The sequence below is a fragment of the Dermochelys coriacea genome, chromosome 17 (genome assembly GCF_009764565.3).
Source record: "Dermochelys coriacea isolate rDerCor1 chromosome 17, rDerCor1.pri.v4, whole genome shotgun sequence".
In the NCBI taxonomy this organism is placed as follows: Eukaryota; Metazoa; Chordata; order Testudines; family Dermochelyidae; genus Dermochelys; species Dermochelys coriacea.
In genome coordinates, this window is record NC_050084.1 from 8,833,425 (window position 1) to 8,853,890 (window position 20,466).

General features: G+C 43.0%; 1 protein-coding gene across 17 annotated transcripts in view; it reads right to left on the minus strand.

Moving 5' to 3' along the window:
• MSI2 (musashi RNA binding protein 2) overlaps positions 1-20,466 on the minus strand; it is a 397,386-nt gene that overhangs the window by 77,654 nt on the left and 299,266 nt on the right. For all 17 annotated transcript variants that reach the window (XM_043499279.1, XM_038375345.2, XM_038375348.2 and 14 more), the window contains one exon: positions 5,707-5,821. In XM_043499279.1, coding sequence (XP_043355214.1) covers positions 5,707-5,821 — 115 coding nt within the window. The remainder of the gene's footprint in view (positions 1-5,706; positions 5,822-20,466) is intronic.

Below are 20,466 nucleotides of genomic sequence, written 5' to 3' on the forward strand. Positions count from 1 at the left end.
CATCTCCCTTTGCATCCCTCTCTCAAACATCTTCACATCTTCTTTTATGCCTCTTCTTCGCCCTTGAAGAACTCTCACTTTCTTCTGTGTGGAAACAAGCTCCTTCAAAGCACACTCCCTCTTCCAAGCTCTTCAGCCATGACAAACGTAGGATTTCTCCACCACCTTGTGCTCGTACTGTGAGTGGTGATGCTCAAATGTAAAGGATCCAGGGGTCCTCTGATGTTTATACATAGCAGCATTATTATGAAGGGGAGGTGATTTTTGACTGAGAGGCATCTTTCAGTTTCCAACCACTCCAAAATGATTGGACTCTGGTGTATGAGGAGCACTCTAATCTCATAGGTGGACTAGATCAGTGGTTTTCAATCTTTTCCATCATGTACCACATTACAAAATTAAAGGTTTTGGGATGCCCATGCAGAAAGGGAGGGTGGCTATGACCCTTGAATTGAGAACCCATACTCAATGTGAATGCAAAACAAAGATAATTCCCAGTGGTGAATGGGGGAGATTATGTACTGAGGAGAAACTACGGCGGAGGAACATCTGCTACAGAGCAGACATGTTCTCTCTTCCTCTCTTTCAGTCCAAGCAGTTGATCTTCCTCCTGTTACAAAGCAAATGGAAGAGTTAACTGAATGGTGACTATGGCTGTTTAAGAAGATGCTGAACGCTACAAAGGGTGCTACATTTTGGAGGCTAGAAAGGTTCCTAAATGCTCTGCAAGACACCCAGGAAATGTATGCCTAATAAAGAGTATCCCTTTCCTAATTTTGTCTCAGAGGCAGCTTCTCCATTAAACAGACTCTGATATGGGAGGGAGCGGGGAAGGAATGACTTTCCTTGAAGGACACAAGCTTCTTTTATGCATGAGCTCAGCCTACCTAAATTGAACGTGTGCAGTAATGCAGAGCCCCAATCTGGCTTATGCAATGATATAAAAAGTCTCTTGGAGACTTTATGAAATTCGGTGTTCACATCAGGTAGCGTTCCAAGGATATATGCTTTGTGGGCTGATCATTTTGGTCTCTGGAGGGGTTTGCAAGTTAAAGGGTCCAGCTTTATTATTAACATTGGCACTTCTAAGGTGCCCATCGCTGCAGGAAGTGTGTTGAAAGAGAGGAGTCCTGGCAAGACTCAGGGTCAGCTGAGTTGCTCAGGGTAGGAAGTTCCACAGCCAGGTGCATTCCACTGAAAACCCCCATGAGTTTGACTCGGGGCTCTATTTGCTGTGGCATTCCCAGTGAGTGGCACTGCTGAAGGAGGTTTGTCAGTAATGTATGCCATTTTGGGCTTTTTAGATAAGGATGAGGCCATAGGAATGGATCTGGGAAAGGTCACTAACCAATGCAGAAAAATTGTGGTGGTGCAATGTGATCGTATCTGTATGCTCCACATTAAAAGAGGTCAAAGATGCCCTGTGTGGTTCAGAGCTGCTGGCTGGATATGAAAACAGGGCATTAGCCAGACAGGATGTGGCTTCTTGAGTGCCTGCTGGACGACTGCAAGTTTTAGTGTTATGGGAAGCCAACTCTCCCTGCACAAGTCATCTCCGATTTCAGTCAGATGAGGACGCTGTGTGGTACCACTAACCATAAAGGGCACAGACCCAATTCACAAGCAGTCACATGGGCTTCCTGCTGTGTTTTCAGGGCTCTCACTTGTAAGACTGACCCAAACTGAATCCTCCATTTATGTTTATTGTCTCGGAGTCCACTAGTGAAGTAGGACGCTAGAGAGTAGGAGATAATTGGGCTTAAAACCGCTCCAACTTGTTCTTTCGGCAGAGTGGTTAAATAATGTTCTTAGTCTCCCTGAAGGGTACGTCTCTTACACTGGATGACAAAAAGTCTGAGACAGCCCAGTAGCAGCTGCATGACAGGACTCAATCAGCCTACGCTCTTAGAGAAGAAGTGTCCTTTTAAAAAGTACTCTGATTTTGTCCCAATCAACCAATAATCGCGGAACATGGCTATCTATGTACTTCTCGGTTCCAGTTGCTGCTAGATCCTTGGGGCAGCAATGATTAATGAGGAAGACCAACTTTCTTAATAGCTCTGAGGGAATCACTATGCACTCTTTCCTTTGAGTACTCTGGTGCATTCTTTCTTCTGATTTTCTTTTCTTTCCATGAGCTGCATCTGGAGAAGGTGACCTTGGACAAGGGCTTCTGGAGACCCGTATAAAAACTTTCGATAGCAGCTCCGGTTCACTTAGTCTCCGTGAAACTGAATGTCGAAAGCTAGTAATGGAGTAATTCTGACAAAGGCCTCTTGGGATCTTAGCAAAATATTCAGCTACTTCAAAATCTCCCTCTGGCAATATGTTACTTCGTATGCCTCGTTGTTTGATGGGTTAATTATACCCTTCTTCCTCTCAGGGATTGGTCCTCATTGCTATGTCATTGCCAGGGGTTGGAAATTAAAAATTCCTCACTGAGCTGACATGCCCAGTTTCCAACCTTGAAGTGTACTTTTACAGGCAACCCTTGAAAAATGGGAGTTAAAATGGTCATGCGGATAGGCTTGGACTTCTGTGTTGTGACTTTGATATTTAGCAAGTAATTATTTAATATGGTGCCACTACAGCAATCAGGAACTTGGAAGAAGGAAAAAAAATAGCTAGAGCAGATAATTAAGTATCTGGCCTTCAACATGAATCAGTGATTCATTCAGAGCAAGTCCCCATGATTTGAAATCTAATAAGAGCATGTTAAGAGTAGTCCTGTAAAAACCAGTGGCACAGAACCAGTGTAGTTGATCTAATGAAATCATACATTGCACACGAGTAATAGGCACCTGTGTGCCAAGAAAGGAATTTGCCAAAATGCATACATATTGCTTGCTTTCAACAGAAATAAATGTACTAGCCCAGGGTTCTTTCATCATCTCTTAGTTTTAATGTTCAAAGCAACCTTATTCAAAGAGATAGCCCTAGTGAAAATTAGTCATAACATGCCTCAGGGTTAAATTCTCCTTTCAGATCACTGTGCTGGGCTCAGGCTCTGAAAATTCTTCTCGCTCAACATGCATTGATCTCTCATTGATGTCAAAGGAAGAACAGAACATTAAGGTCAGGATTTGCAATAGTGAGCTGAAAAGAGAATTTTGCCCTTGATCTTTTTGCCTAGGCTATAATTCCACTGCGTCTCTTTTAAATGCAGGTGACTGAGCCCTGTCTTGGAGAATTAGTTAACAAGGTTGCATTCAACCAACTCCCATGAAGAAAAAAATAGACACCATTGTAGAGAAAAGTACTAAGGAACATGAAAGTAGATAGTTGAAATGAACATGGGTCTACTAGAACAGGATGAATAATTTAATCCTAAATTTTAATTTCCAAAATTGAGAATCACATTAAGGGAGAAAAGTTGGGGGCAATGGAATAGAATAAAATATTTTCATCTGAAGGGACTGACTATTGCATCCAAGAACAGATCAGCTTCAAGGCCCCTAAACTGACCTACTACTAATTCTGGGTAAAAAACACACCCTGGGAAAGTCCTTTCTCAGTCTGGTGGTGCCTGACTTCAGGCACTTTAATAAATGAATACCTGATTGTCACAGGTATTGAGCATGTCCAACTTCCAGTGACTTCAACATGAGTTACATGTGCTCCACACCTGGAAAAAAGGAGGCCACTTTCACCCTGACTCTGCAATTAACTTCATGTGGGAAGAACCCTGAACCCATGCAGAGCTCCACTACATCCAAGGATCCAGCCATTCAGAGATCGTTGAAGGACTCGGGGGCCTTATTTAGGTGCCTAACTTTAGGCATCACCCACATTTTGGAAGATTTCAGCCTTTATTATTTAGTAGATTGAGAAGAGGTAGGGACAACACTTACAAATCCCTATATTAAAAACAGAGCCACAGCTAGGTTGGTTCCAATTGGTTTCCCAGGTTATAAGCCTCTCTCATGGGGACACCAACACCCCACCTGTGTGCCAGCTACAGCCGAGTTTCAGGAAGCACCATCATTTCAGCCTGCTGGCATGCACTGCTTGAACATCCCGGAAGCAATAACCCAGTGCCCTTAATCTAACTCGTTCCATTGAAGGAAGTACGGGCTATTAGGGATCTCTTCCCCCTCCCAATTGTTGTTATGCAGCACCTACCACAATGGGGCTCCAAACTTCGGATTGCGGCTTCTAAGCTCAACCCCAATACAAGTGCAATAATTATTTATTATTCTGAATGACAACAGTTCATAACGCTTCAAAAGTCAGCCCTCCCCTCACCAAAAAAAATCATGAGGTTGGCTTAAAAATCATGAAATTAACAAGTATAAATGTAGGGTTCTTTTTATTTGCCCTTTGAAGTCTTATGGGGTCACATTTTCTAAAAAGCTTTTTCAGAACAACACTGAGTGGGGAAGAGGCAAGGAGAGAAAAGGTTTCAGGACTGCAGGCAATGGAGGCAGTGTGGCCTAGCAGACAGAGCACACTATTAGGACTCAGAAGACCTGGGTTCTACTCGTAGCTCTTCCACTGACCTGCTGGATGACCTCAGGCAAGTTACTTCCTCTCTTTGTGCCTCCATTTTCCCACATGCAAAATGGGGATAACTATGCCCTTTGTACCTCCTTTGTAAAATGCTTTGGGTACTACTGATGAAAGGGCATTGGATTGGGACTCAGGAGACCTGGACTCTCTTCCTGGCTGTGCCCTTGGCCTGTGGGTAAGCTAGATACATTTTCCAACAGGTCTCAGATTTGCTGATCCCCCTTTCCAGCCCCCATCATTAGGTGTCGTTGGACGTTAACCCACCCACTAAGGGAAGGAGTAGGGAAAAGAAACTCACACAGACTTTGGACTTTTGGTTAGTTAGTACAGGAAAGACTCAGTTCTGCCTACGAAACACCTTCAAGCACCCTCACTCTATGAGCACAGCAGGGGTCAACCAAGGAAAAGTTAAATACAAAACGGGGGGTGGGGGGCGGCCGCAGTGGAAGATTGAGCAACAATGTATGTTTTTCTAAAAATATGCTGGCAATGGATTTGCTCCATCCTGACTCAGTAACTCTGAAGAAAGTATATAAAGAGGTTGTCAGATTATATAAAAAAGAAGAAACTATCTAGGCAGAAACAAATGAGAACCAATTATAACTAAAAGACCTCCTGCACAAATAGAATTTTGCCATTAAATATCATTTATCCCATTTAATTAGTATTTTCTGGACACAATACTCCAAACTAAAATACCGTTCTGTCTCCTTGAAACTTGTAATTATTGTTGCAACCTGCACTATTATGCATCTCCTCTGCTTTCTCCATCCTGCATGCCATTTAAAGCTGCAAGATTTTCAATTATCTATGCTGAATTGTCAAAGACACCTTTAAGAGAAGGGGAATAATGTGTGACTCAATTCCTCTAAAAAGGAAAAGAGATCATTTTTAGTCAGAATGAACACGCTGCATCTTTCATCATTCTATTTTTGTGAATAAGAGTAAAACAGGCTATTTAAAACATCCATTTAAATGCAAATTTTGATATCCCAGGAAGAAAAAAAAAAGAAAGTTAATCATTTACCATCGACAGGATTATTTCCCCACTCCCACAGTTTAAATTTTAGAGTTGCACACTGTGCGTAAACTCAGTAATTCACGCACCGCCTCTGCACCTTTAAATGTTCACAAAGGGGAGGACAACATAGGTAGATGCTTGCTCTTTCAGTAGTTCCATGTCTATTTCACACTTACCCAACATTCCCATCCCTAGCATAAAAGCGTCCATGGTATATGGTAATCCTCGTGCCCTTCCTCTTGTCCCTGGTGGAAACATCACTTCTTTAGGTTGTGCTTTCTTACATTCTACCTATTGAGCAGAAACATGTACAAATGAGATGCAAATGAATTCCATGTAAATGTCAAATGCAGAACTGAGCTAGATAAAGGGGGAAAATTATTTTTAGCTTTGTTTTTTTTTCTCCAAATGTGAACTTTAAAAATAGTCCACCCATGTAAATGAGTCTAAAAAGAATAAATATGTGCATGCCTCTTTAAACACATAGCAAAACTCTGTTAAAATGATAACATGCAGGTTTAATAAGTTGTCCTGTTTCTGAAACAAAAACCTAGGTTCTGTTTACTCAAATGATTCTTTGCAGGCATGAAATGAATGAAGGAAAGTCATTGGTACAGTTCTATTACGAGTGATAACAGAAAATGACTATTGGTGATCATTACAGAAAGCTCCATTTTAAAATGGGAATAAAGAATCAATATTTCTACTTGACAGAGGAATTTCTTTAAATCGTACCAGTAAATGATCCACATTCTCTCTCTTCTAGTTACTCCCTTTATCTTTTGAAGTTTCTTAATGCCATTTAAATCATATAACAAATCTCTAACTAATAACTTTTTAAAATCTTGCAATCACGAGGGTAACCAAGAGAGTACAGGGGTGCTTTGACAGTGTGAGCTTCAGAACAGATTCTTGTCTCATGCACCAGAACCAAGCCAGTGGATAAGGCATGGAATTAGGAATCAGAAGACTTGGGTTCGAGGCCTGGGCTCTGCCACTGATTTTTGATCCTTAGACAAATCCCTACACTTCTCAATGACTTTTCTGTCTCCCCTCCCACCCTTTGTCTGAAATGGTCTATTTAGAATACAAGCTCTGTGGGATTGCTTCTTACGACATATTTGTACAGTGACTAGCACAATGGAGCCCTGATCTTGGCTGGGGCCTCTTGTCATGATTGTAACACAAACAATAAAAGCTCTGCTTTTCTGATTGTGGACTCAACACACCGACCTCTAACCCGCAGCAATGAAGAACAGAATTGGCAATGTTTAGCATATGCAGATTGGTCTAGTGGATTCACTTTAAGCAGGGGAACATCTCTTCCATAAGCCCCGCTACTTGAATCAGCAGGCACAGGTGGGCGTGCTTCCTATGTGAAAACAGGTAATTACAACCGATAAAACCAGGGAGGTAGAATAATACAGCTAAATGCCTCTGTTCCTAATAGCCCTATCAGTGACTGTGTATTCATTGTCTTATGAAAACTGACCGCCTGTTCCTAGGCAACCTGATCAGCGAAAATTTCAAGTTTACATAATTTTCATTTAGGTAACATAAAGGTTAACTACTGTAATGGGAGTATTTTAAACAAAACCACCTACTCTTCCCCATTGTATTGCAAACCCCACGACAGAACTTATTTACTTAGCTTACTCGCAACACTTCACAAAGCAATAATGCTCAGATTCCGCCAACAACCATGTCAAAACACTCGCATCTTGCCAACAGATCTGCCAGAATCCATCAAACTTTGGAATGAAATGCCTCTAGAGTTCTTCTGATGTCACTGTTTTGCCAGTGAGTGCTTGGGTGAGGATTGCTCAGTGGGTATAGTGGGAGAAGAGCAGGGAGAGAAAAGGGGAGCCACTGGAGGAAATTGGAAGTATTTGAGAGTCTTACGATTACAGCATACAGGAAACCTTGGTTCTATACCATAGGTGCTGGAACTAGGGGTGCTGCCGCCCCCCCGGCTTGAAGTGGTTTCCATCATATACAGGTTGGTTCAATGACTCTCAGCACCCCTACTATACAAATTCTTCCAGCATCCCCCGTTCCACACATCCCACCTCTGCCACTGACTTGCTTTATAATCCTGTTCAAATGGCTTCATTTCTCTCTGCCTCATTTTCTCCATCTGCAAAATGAGGACAATACACATCCTGCAACACAGCTGCATTGGGATAGGAATTCAGATGAGCAAAACTTTTTGCGGTCCTTAGAAGGATGCTGCTATGTAAAGGAAAAGTATTGTTACCGTGAGTGTTCTTTGCTGGATATATATGAATTGTGGGCGACTGATGAGACTAGCTGCAAAAGATTTAAAAGGAGGCAGGCGAAATAGGTTAAACAGACATTATGAACAAGAGAGGCATCTCAAATGGAGACACCCGCTCTCTGCATGTCCTGTAAACTCAGGTAAAGCCATGGCAGTACCAGCCATGTATTCCTTCCTCTTCGGTGATGGTGATGGTGGCAGAGAGTCCTCAGTGAAGGAATACATCCACAGGCAGAGGGAGAAAGCAGCAAGTGACTTTCCCATCATTTTAAATAATGGGTCTGGTTCTCATAGCTTCAGCCTCCCTGCTGTTTAGAGCAGCACAGAGGGATCAACTTGCGTCGATTTGTCCTCTTCCCTTCTCCTCAAAATATTTATTGGTTCACAGTGTCCTGGGCTGTGTGAATGAGAGCTTCATGGATAGTCACTAGACTGAGCAATAGGGTTTCACAGCAGTCTCTTTTAAAGAAAGAGATAGAAAGAGAAGGAAAAAAGAAACAAAAATCCTTCCACATTCATTAATTCAAAATCTCAGCACAGGCCTCTGGTGGTGTATATTGCATCTATCTAGAGAAGAGGATGGTTAAGGCCCCGGACTGGGACTCAGACAATCTGGGTTTCAATTCCCAGCTCTGCCACAGATTTCCTGTATAACCCTGGGCAAGTCACTTAATCTCTCTGTGCCCCATGCTTCTCTGGCTCCCATGTGTTTATGAAATACTCAGATACTATGGAGATAGGGACCATACAAGTATCTAGATAAATATAAGAGAAACAGACCAAAAAAAAGTAATGGAGAAACAGATCACAGGGAAGAAGAACAGGATCTACCACACCCCCAAGCTCCACTGAGTGTCTCTTTTCCCACAAATTCAACCCTGCACTTGAAGACACTAACCTGTTTGCTGTGGTAGCTAGGAATGAAGCTCAGAGTTCCCCCATTTTCTTAGCACTATCTGGAGTGGCCCTTAATGCAGACTGCTTCACCTCGCAGCAATTCAAGCAACTATCAGCTTCCATTTCAGTTCATAGGGTTTACTCTCCATAAGTTGTCATTAAGGTTTGGGTTCTAACCCCCCTAAATTCAAAGTGAAGCTCAGGGGACACTTATCATTTATTATTATTTGTCTGCATTACAGAAGCACCTAGAGACTAGAGTCCCATCATACTAGGCACTATACAAACACAACGAAGACCATCCCTGTCTAGAAGAGTTTACATTTTCAGTGTTAAAGAATATAGACAATAGGTGGATACAACAAACAGATAGGTGGAAACACAAGGAAACAATGACACCCCCTCATAAAAACAGTGGTCACAGCAAGCCAGCCACCTAGCCACTGTTGAGTTTTTTTGTAGACATCATGGCAGAGGAAAGTTTTAAGGAGGACCAGAAGGGCTGGAATGGGAAACTGACCCTAAATTCAAGCAAAATGCTATAATCTTTGACATACCCTTTCAATGATGTTTCCAGTGAGTTTTGAGTCTAAATGCAATATGGCAGGCTTCCTATGAATTTGAGTTTTGTGGCCAACAGCTGCCACCCCTCTTGATGAAACCCGAATGGACAGAGAAAAAAAACCATGATGCTACTTCCTCCCTGCTCCCAGATCATCCTATAAAAGCAAGGGTCCTTCCTCAGGCAACAAGTACTCAACACAATCCCATGTTCTCATGTGTTCTCTCTAGGTACCAGATGAAAAAGTTCAGCACCCACCTCTGCAACTTCCCTTTGCTTGTTTTTAATCAGAGGGTTATTTATCAGCAGCATGCCCAATTCAATTTCCTCAGGCAAATTCAAATGGAGTGATCAGTGGAGGTACATCATTTCATTTCTCAATCATATTCTTCAGCTTCACCACTGCTCAAAATGTCACGGAGTCATTGGTTACACCTCAGAGCAGTTTTCATTGCAAATATTCAGAATGATAAAACACAATCTAGCCTAGCTAGAAGGACAATTAACAGGAAAATGAAGTTTGGATTAACACCGTTAGAAACAATAACCCGGTAATTAGCTTCTGCAACCACAAAACAGACTACTGCTGGTTTCAGAAAGATGATCTTAATTTATGATTTTCACAGCCCACAAGGACATAAGGAGAATGTTAGCAAACTGCAAATAAACTTTTACTTGGAATTAAAAACAAAAAGCTCACTGGAGGAAAAATATGCCACTCTTAAAACCTTGCAAATGAACATACTGAATCAACACTAAATATAATCTCAAGGGATTAAGCATTCCTCCCTCAACTGGGAATGGATCCTTCTGGGTGGGGATTTAATACTCATGCAAGATGCTGGATTGGCAACCTGGTTAACTCTCTTACCACAAAGGAGTGTATAGCACAAACAGCGGCAACGTAAGCTCTCCCTGCATTGCTCTGTCAATTTCCACCAGTCTGATCTGTAGGGAGCACCTTTAACAACATCTAAACACGTCTCATCTATAGATTTCAAACTGCTTTATAAAAAATGGCTACAGCATTATTATCCCTGTTTTGCTGATGGAGAAACTGAGGCACAGAGAGGGGAAGTGACTTGCTCCAGTGGATCAGGAGCTAGACCAAGAATAGATCCCAAGTCTCAGCTCACCTGGCTTAGTGCCCTGCCTGAGAAGGTAGTTCACTCTCCATGCTGATGTAGATCCTTGGCCTCTGCCATAGGACTAATGATCACCACAGCTCTCTGCTGAGACTTGAAGCAGAAAGGTCTGTCATTGCCAGCTGCAGAGTTGTTTTTCTTTTCTTGTGATGAGAGACCTTTTCATTGGGAACTCAGTGGAGATTACCAAACTCATCCCATACAAGTCCTTGAATGGACACCAGATGGTGGTAACTTTTGGTCACTACCAACCTGGGCCAGAAGAAGCTGCCATTGTATGCTGATCTGAGAAATGCAGAGCAGTTGATTACCTACCCCGTGCTTCATCATGTAGCAAATGGTTCATGCTGGGATCAAATAAAATCCACTGGACCATGTCAAATTTGAAGACAACCATGTAGTATCAGTGATATTATACGATACAATCTAGGACATTTTTACTGAACTGGGAAGTGCCAGTGGATTTCACAAAGTGGAAATATATACAGATATTTCAAAGTTAAGACACTCCCAACTGCCTGATCAATGTGGCAATCAGCCCATAAATCTGGATGATAAAGAAATTCTTCATTTCAGCTTTTGCTGTTCACCTTAATAATCTCCAGATTTTGGCGCCTTCCCTGCATGCGGGATGTTCTTCAGGTTCAGTTACCTAACAAAGGAAGTTTTAACTCTAAGGCAAAAATAGCAGAGAAGCTAAAATTCACTGTTTTTGTTTAGTCTGGTCTTGAGAATTAATATTACACTGGAGTATTCTTGGATCAGGAGTGAGCAGGCAAACTCGCTGGAACCATGGGTTGCCAAGATGGGGAGAGAAAAGCCTGTTATACCCAGCATAACAAAACGAGCTGTCAGCTCTCAACACCAAGATGTTTCAGGAAAACATGGCTACAACTTACCAAAGAAACCAGAACTATTTCGGGGGAGGCAACCAGGGGAGAGGGAGTGTTCTTGTATTCACAATGCACAAAAAACTGCTTACCACCCAAAGACAAGGCAACCTTGTGTCTTGCCAGCAAGGTATAATTGACAGCAAGTTGGATTAGTTTACCTCTGAAGATGCCATGTTGTTCATGCAACTGCAAGCCACAACTACTGCTCATGAAATACTAAAATATATATTCACCTAGTAAATTTGTAAAGGCCTATTTACATGAGGGAATTGAGGGAATTTTTTTTTTAAAGCTCTTCAAAGTTTGGCAAACCAGAGGTGGTGAATATGAAATAACTGGTCTCTTAATAAATGCTCAGATGTGACAGGGAGGTCAGTGTTTGCAGGACAGAATGGAACAACATCTCCTATATTTTCTTGGGATATATCATTCCAACCTGTCCAATAAAGTATTTGACAAGTCTTAGCATTGGAGCAGTTCCTCTTCTTTACTGTGTCCCCCTTGCCAAGCTCTCTCCCCCCCTCCCCGCCCTTCCATCCCCCCCCCATCCAGCAGGCTTTGAAAACCCATTTTAATCACGGTACACCCCATAGTCTGCAGCAGTTAAATGCACCATGTCTATGTTGTCTTTTTGTGTCTTTCTTTTGGAGGAAGGCGTCCAAGTTACAGGCATTCTGCAGTGTCCTTCCCTTGACAGATGAGACTCTCAGACCTACATAGCCTTGTGATCTCCGAGGGAGCTGCTGCCTGGCATTGCACTTCTTCGAGAGAACAGACAAACCTGAACAATCCCACAGCATTCGCTTCTAAAACAACTTCACTCCAGCCTTGCCGCCTCCCACTCCCTCTCCTGCAGGCCTTCAACCAGCCTGAATGAGAATACATCCGCATGCAGTGGCTATCATTACTGCCAGACTCTTCACACTGCCGTTCACAACAGTGGCGTAACAATCTCCCAGAACCATTAGCAATGTACTTGGCTCAACGGCCTGGTGAAAGCAATTTTGGAATGTGAGATCATGATAAGAAGCCAAGTTTTGCTGCAGCTTGATGTGATCTATGGCATCCTAGCTGTACACATTATCTGTAGCAGTAATACAGTAACTCAGGGTCGGGGCCCCATCGTGCTATGCTCTTATGGACACACAATGAAGAGGCAGTCCCCTTCTAGAAGGAGCTCACACATCAAAAGCCACTGTGGCCCAGTGTTAGAGCTAGGGACTGGAGTTGGGGCTCCAGTGTTTAATTCCTGGCTGTGCCGCTAACTTGATACATGATCTAGTCACGTAAACCTCTTTGTGACTCAGTTTACCCATGTAAATGGGGAATGATAATATCTATCTTGCAGAGTGCTGTTGAGCATAACAAGCATCTGTGCTTTGAGATCTTCATACAAAAGGTACTAGAAAAGGACGAAGTGTTGTTATTGAGGCACTAAATAGAGAAGACAGAAGACTGCTCAAAAACTAAATATATTTACATGCACATAGAAGCAGGGCTTCTCCTGTCCTAGTCATTGTCACTTAGCTTGGCTATAACTTTCCATTGGCTATTTCCCTTCAACCTGTGGGCCTTTAAAATGTCCCTTTACCTGTCTGTAGGGCAAGCCAAGGTTACAACCCAACCACAACCTTATGGCCACATTAAATCACCAACTGTTTCTCAAATGATGTGTGTCACTGATGGCAAGCCACTTGGTAAGTTTCTTTGAAGACAAACCCTGTAAAGAGCCAATTTTCCACATTGTGCCCAGAAAGCCTGCTTCTCCGCACTGCACTCCTCAACTGTATAGCAGCCCGGGGCATATTGTCACCTACAATAAAATCTTAGTATCTTTTACATTAATCGTTATTAAAATGCATACAGAACTACAGTGCGCATAGAGAAGAAAAATAAACAGTGCAAAGAGCAAAAGTAAAATACTAGCAGGACGGGCAGTGTTGTCTCGTAGATGGTGCACTGTACTGGGAGGTAGTAATTCTAGATAGAATTCTTGATTCAACCACTGACCTGCTGTATGACCTCAGGCAAGTCTCTTCTCCTCGGTTTCCCTGCCCACCCTTACTGTCTTGTCTATTGTTATTATAAGCTCTTAGGGGCAGTCACTGCTGCTTATTATGCTTGTCTACAACAGAATCCCGATTTCAGCTGGGGACTCAGGTTACTATTCTACTACACCTACTAAAAACACACCACAGCTTTTAAAAAGGGGGATTGAGTAGCTTAGGGGATTGCAAATGACACACAAAGCTTTTACCCTCTGGGTTGGCAGTTATAACCTAGACTGTTTGCACAGTTGTTGTAGCCGAGATGGTCCTGTGATGGCAGAGAGACAAGCTAGGTGGGGTAATATCTTTTATTGGACCAACTGATATTGATTTAAGGGACAAGCTTTCAAACTACACAGAGCTCTTTTTCAGGTCTGGGGAAGGAAATCAGTGTCTGAACTAAATATAAATTGGGACAGGTTGTTAAGCATAAGGGGTAACATGTTGTAGAGGACCACTTACAATGGAACAGGCAATAAGAGACTGTTATGGAAAAGGAGTCTGAAGTGCGCCATTAAGAGTAAGCAGGTAGGTGTGTGTTACAAATTGTTGTAATGAGCGATGTAGCCAGTCCATGATTTTTGGTATCCAGTAGTATTATGAATTTAATTCCCAGACTCGTCTTTTGAAGGTGTTGTGCAGCTTTCCTTTGAGGACGAGTATTGATCAGATATGGAGTGATTGCTTTGTGAAAAGTGTTTGCCCATGGGTGATTATGGTGTTTTGTCTTTTTATCATTTTGCTGTGCGAATTCATTCAAGAGCATAGTGATTGTCTGGCTTCACCCACATAATTATTGCTGGGGGGGCTTTTAGGGCACTGGATGAGGTACACCACATTTTGTGATAGGCATGTATAGGACTCAAGAACCTTGAGAGCTGTGTTGTGGGAGTATTGATCATTGTACCAGTGAATATGTGTCTTCAGATTTTGCATCTGTTGTTCTGGCAGGGTCTGGTGCCACTTTGAGTTGGTGTGTCCTGATCTGTGGGGAGCTTGCTTCTGATGATGAGGTTGGGGGGTTGACTGAAGGCTAAAAGGGAGGGGGGGCCACCAGGAAAGATTTTTTTCAGGATGCGGTCCCCACAAAGTATGGGTTGTAATTGTCTGACGATACCCCATAGGGTTCCAGTGTGGGGTGACAGGTGATAACTAGGAATGTTTGGTCAGTGGTTTTTCCCCCCGTTATTGAAGCAGGTTCTCCTGGGGCAATTGCATGGTCTTTTTCATGATGTGATCTACTTCTCTGGTGGAATGTCCTTATTTAGTGAATAAGTGTATTTGAGTGCGTACTTTGGAATTTCTCTTTGAAGCAAATTCTGTGGTATATGACTGCCTGACTATAGATAACAGATTTTTTGGTGTGTCTGGGGTGGTTGCTGTATCTTTGGAAGTAAGTGTGTGATCTGTGGGTTTCTTATATATAGTCATTTGCAGAGTTCCATTATTGAAATTAATCATGGTGTTCAGAAATCTATGAGGTAGTTTAGGTTTTCTGTCCAAAGCATGAAAAGATCACCGTAGGTATCTCAGGTACATCACTGGTTTCATGGTGGATCTATCCAGAAATTCTTCCTTCACGAAGAGGTTGGCATATTGAGAAGCCATCTGAATATCCAGGGCTGTTCCCATGGTTTGGGCAAAATGTTTGCTGCTGAATGTGAAGTTGTGGATCAGGATGAAATGGATGATCTTGGCAATGTTTCTGGGGTGGATTTTTGAGCGCTGTACAGTAACTTGTATGTGAGGATAAGAGCAATGCTGTCATGGTGAGGGATGTTGGTGCATAGGGAGGTGACATCCATAGTGGCAAGGATGGTGTTCTGGAGGAGGTTGTTAGTTTCTGGAGGAAGTCAGTAGTGTCTTGGAGCAAGCTGGCCCTTTATGCAATCCTGATTTTCCTTCAGTAAGAGTGCTGTGGCCCGATATGATGGGTCTGCCTGGGTTCCCTTGTTTGTGTATCTTGGGAAGCATGTAGAAGGTCCCTGGGATGGATTGTAGGGTTGTTTGTGAAGGATTTCACGGTATCTTTAAATTCATGTGTGAACTGTGGGGTGAGGGTGGGGGGCTTCTTTTAGTTCTTGTAAGACTCAGTGGTGCCAGAGAGTTGTCTATTGGCCTTGTTGACACAGTTGTCGTGATTAAGGACTAAGATAGTGTTCACTTTGTCTGCCGGTTTGACCACTATCTGGTGGTTGGATTTCAGGGACTGCACAGCTAACTTCTAGGTTGGCCGGTTTAATCGATTCCACTTCAGAGCAGAAAGTTACCACCACCATCGGAATGCTAGTTGGTGGCTCCTATGTATTAATGAATGGGTAGTCACTATTCAGTATTTCAATCTTGATCCAAAGCCCATTGAAGTCAGAGTCCTTCCACTGACTTCAAATCAAGCCTCTAGTGAAAAAAACATCCATCGTGTGTGGCAACCTCTCTGACAGTCTCAGCAGAGAGCCCAAGAACCAGAGGGCCCACTCTGGCTGAACTAATGGCTAATCCTTAAAGGCAGATACCTCCAAGGACAGGGTTTAAACAGAGATGACAGCATGGACAGGTTTACCTTTGCTGCCACATTTGCTGTGCATGTTACTGGGGGGAAGGGGCAGGGGCAGAGGACCTCCAGAGCTGTCAAACCAGGGCCAGTTTTCCAAAGTGCTAAATTCTCCTCTACTTCATGGGCATATGAAGGATAAACAGAAGTTTGGGAGAAATTCAATAGCTAATGTGTGTATTCATCTATGCTAAAGCATCCTATTACTTTTGTTAGCCAGCATTCCCCTTTTCCCAGCCTGATCCACCTGTTCTAACTTTTAGACTAGAAACTATTTGGATCAAGGACTGTTTATTCTCTGGCTGCACAGCCTTTGGTTTAATGGGGCCCAAATGTGGTCAATCACATCTACCACAATATAAACAATAAATACGAATATCTATTGCATTCTACACCACTGCGCAAAATTATTTTTTTTTAAAGAGAGAGAATCACCCTCACCATATATCCCCACCCCCCACAGACAACATGCTCCATTTCTATTTGCAAAATAACCAACTGGTGTAGGAAAAGCATATCCTGGGATTGGTTTGGATTTTTAAAAAAAATGTTTGGAGATAATCTTATTTCCACATACATTTATTAAATCTTACTCCCATGTCATTTATTAAATGAGCCTCTGGCATTTTCTTTTTCGCTTTCATACTACTCATTTACTATTGTGTTTGACATTTTAAGCTTTATAAATGGCAACAGAAGCAGAATGGATGAGCTAAAATTAGCTTCCAAGTGAGAAGCAAAGCTAGAAATAGGCTCACAAACAACAGTAGCCAAGTTACCTTCATTTTCCCACTATGCAGAATGACAACTTGTTGAATATGGGAGAGAGATCTCAACATTATGAACTTCAGTGATGGCTGCCCTCTTCGCTGACAGACCAGGGACCTCCAGAACTCAAAGCATGAGTTGCTACAGCTTGAGCTTAACAACCAAGTCTCTGTAGATGGGGTCTGCAACTTGTATCCTCTGCAAATTGGCACAAAGGGGGACCTATAACATGCACTTACCAGCGGGTTGCACAGTGGTCAGCCCAGGATGGATTTCTAGCTACTAAAGTTAAGCACTCTCTCAGGTCAGCGATCCATAATTAGCTGTGTGTCATCTTTAGGCATCTGTGCCACACACCGGCTCTCACTCTCTTTTGTGGATTTGGTAATTCATCCACAGACACATCATCGAGATGAGTCAGTCCTGGGCCTACATCATGCATCATCTACTCTCTCGTGGACAGCTTTTAAAATTAGTGCAGTGAAAGGAGCAACCAGAAAAAGATGCTCAGAGCATCATGGCTTTCGTATCATGGATGGAGTAGGTATGACATGTTTTGTTTGTAAGGATTCATTTTAATTATCCATGACACCAAACAACAACAGCCTACACCTTTTTATCCTCCGCTCAATGCAAAGCTCCAATGACATCTTCACCCACCCCACCTTTTTTCCCCCCTCCCTCTCTCACCTTAACAGGCCCTACACCTGGGATTCCTCAGGCATCCTTTAGCAGGTCTCCCAGCCCCTCCTCACCCAGGAAGCATGGGAGAATAGCTGGGTAAAATTCCACAGCAGAATCAGAAGCTAGCTGAAATGTAAGTATTATTGGTGAACTAGAGGCTGTGGGCTCTTGCCCCTAAAGAATGCTCACACCCTCTTTCCTTGAGCTGCCTTCTGGGGCAAGGCTCAGAGGACATTACGTACTCTTAACCGTGCATCCCAGCACCACCAGGGGGGTAGCTGGTTAGTTTGTGCCTCTCTCCTTGGGCAGCCCTGTTCTTGCCCAAAGGTGAGGCATGTGTGTTAGTCTGGTATATCTAGGGCATCTCAGCCTCATAGGGTTACAGGCCCAGTAAATATGGCAACAGCAGCACTGGAGGAGTGTCTAGTCCAGCAACACCAAAAAGGGAGATCAGAAGAGGTCTTGAAAAGTCAGGAGGGGAGGAGCTGGCTAGCTAGCCTCTGAAATACATGGAAGCGAAGAAGCAGGTAAGGGTCATGACCTACAGATCTCGAATCTGGGTCTGCAGGGTCCCTGGGAGCAGCTGCACTCCAGCCCTGTACCTGGCAGTCTGCTGACAATTGCTTAACTGGGACCCGTGAAGATTAGCCCCAGTTTGAGGCTCTGCCCCTGTGCTCCAATTGACAGAATCCCAGAAAGGCTGACTGGCCCACTGGCTCTACTTAAGTCAGCAGCAGGAACAGGAAGCTGGTTGAACTAGGCTCCACCCTGCTCCTGCTCCCTGGCATCCCGACCCGGTGTAACTCCTGGCATCTGACTCATGGTTCTTCTCTCCAATTTGTCTCCTGCCTCTGATCTCATGATATCCTGACCTACCCAACTCTTGACTCCTGTCTCATGACTGCAGCCTCTGGCTCTGACTACTAGGTCTGGCTGACCACAGCCTGGCTCTGACAATAAGATGGACACTGCTGAATACAGAGTGGTTACCATAGTGGAGAAAGGAGGTGGAAGAGAACATGCAAACCAAACACTCCCTAGAAGAATGCTGGTAAGGGGTGTGGAAAGTCACTGAGCCTTCCCCATGAAGACAGAACTGCAAGGCAACCAAAGCCAGAAGGGCAGCTCTAGTAGAGAAGCTCAGTGCCAGCTGAAAACTGTTCCCTACTCCCCACTGAAGCCAGGAGGAAGGGGTGCAGCAACATCACACCCACTGAGGGCTATGTATTGTACAAACCCCACAGGGAATGAGAAACTGCTGAATAACTGCAGGAACTGAAGTTCAGGTCCTTCCTCCTAACCAATGCCCTGCACTTGCAGATTGGCCAAGCCAACCATGAGAGCATGGCTTAAACACCAGTGTGTGTGTCTGTGTTTGACTGCTAGAACCTGTAACAGACACGGCAATGGTCCACAGATGCCACTGTATCCAATTAGCAAGAATAATGTCTGCAGGAAAATTTGCACCACATTAGATTCTAAAGGGTGGGATTTTTAGAAGCACTCTGCGTTGATGTAACTCTATCCCTGCAGAATTGATGATACCCGAAAACTGTTTCCAATGGAGTCAATAGTGAAACTCCACTGACTTCAATGACAGCAGAATTAGGCCAAGGTTGAGTGCTTTTTAAGATCTCCCCAGCATGTATAAATACATAGGACACATATGCAGCAAAAGAAACACGCAATTTGTTTGAAATTCTACAACAGACCTGACATTCCACTACGAATGTATCAAATGAAGTGTCTCAGGCCGCTGCTCACTCACTTTGTCCTGCCAACGTGACATCTCTGAAGTTAAACTGGACTGTACTGCACGATTCTTTTTCATCTCATATCTGTATTACACTAAACAGCTCACTGAGGGCCAGCATTGAAATCCAGGGAGCAATGCTGATTTACATCAGCTAAGAATCTGAATTTAAGAAAAACCACATAGTACGAAATAACTGAAGTAATCTCCCAGATATTTTCTGCATCATTCCAAATTTCACATTTCATCCACTGCTAGTTGATAATTACAAAATAGAACAACAAAACCCCTAGATGAACGTGGCATAAGGACAAAGCAGCATGAATTCTTATGAAGGAAAATTGTGCGCCTCTCGTCCATTAGGATTCTCTGAGCAGATCCCCAAACCAGCAAATAAAGAAAAACTGGCTGATGTCATTTATTTGAACTTTTGAAAATAAGTTGACAAAGACAAAGATAAGAGGCTATTAAGGAAATGAAGTAATGAAGAAATGAAGGGGTGAGAGGTCCTGTTCTGCCAAGAGGTTAGAAAGTTCCTGTGGGTGTGCTCTTACAAGGAGTTAATCACCATACCCTCGATATAGTAGGGCATACCCTTCACTTTAACTGCTTTCTGCGAATCTTTACCACTGTCACTTGACAGGCAGAGAGAGGCAGTGTGGTCTAGTGGATAGAGTACTGAATTGGGACTCAAGAGAGAAAAGTCCTAATTCCAGGGTTGCCACTGACCAGTGGGGAGACCTTGGGCATGTCACTTTTCCTCTTTGTTTCTCAGTTTCCTCGTCTGTTTAAAAAAAAAACAACAACAATGGGAGGGGGGTAGAGACCCCAATCTGCTTTGTAAAGTATTTTGAGATCTACTGATGAAAAGTGCTATGTAAGAGCTAGTTATTATACCGCTGTGTTTTTACAGTACCTAGTGGCCCCCAATGCTGATTAAGGTCTTTATTATACAAAAACATCTGCATACAGGGCCATTGTGACAGCTGTGTCGGCATGGAAAGGATTTCCAAGTTCCAGTCTATTACTCAAGTGATCTGATGTCACATGACAAGACTGATTTGTTGCAGTTTTCAGTTTGGGATTTGTGGAAATAAAGCAAGCCCTGCAGAAAGCGATACAAAAAACTATTTTTCCCTTCACCAGCTGGCGAGTCTTGCACTTATTTATATTTACACTTTTACAATTAGCTTTAACTTTTTTTTGTTAAAGAAAAACAATTAATTGGATGGCTTATTAGATGAACATCATTTAGTTAATATACAAAAGAATAAGCATTGGTGGCAGGGAGGGGTGTTATTTCAGCCCATATTTGTTTCACCCTGCATTTCTAAGTGTCATTGGAAGATACTGGGAA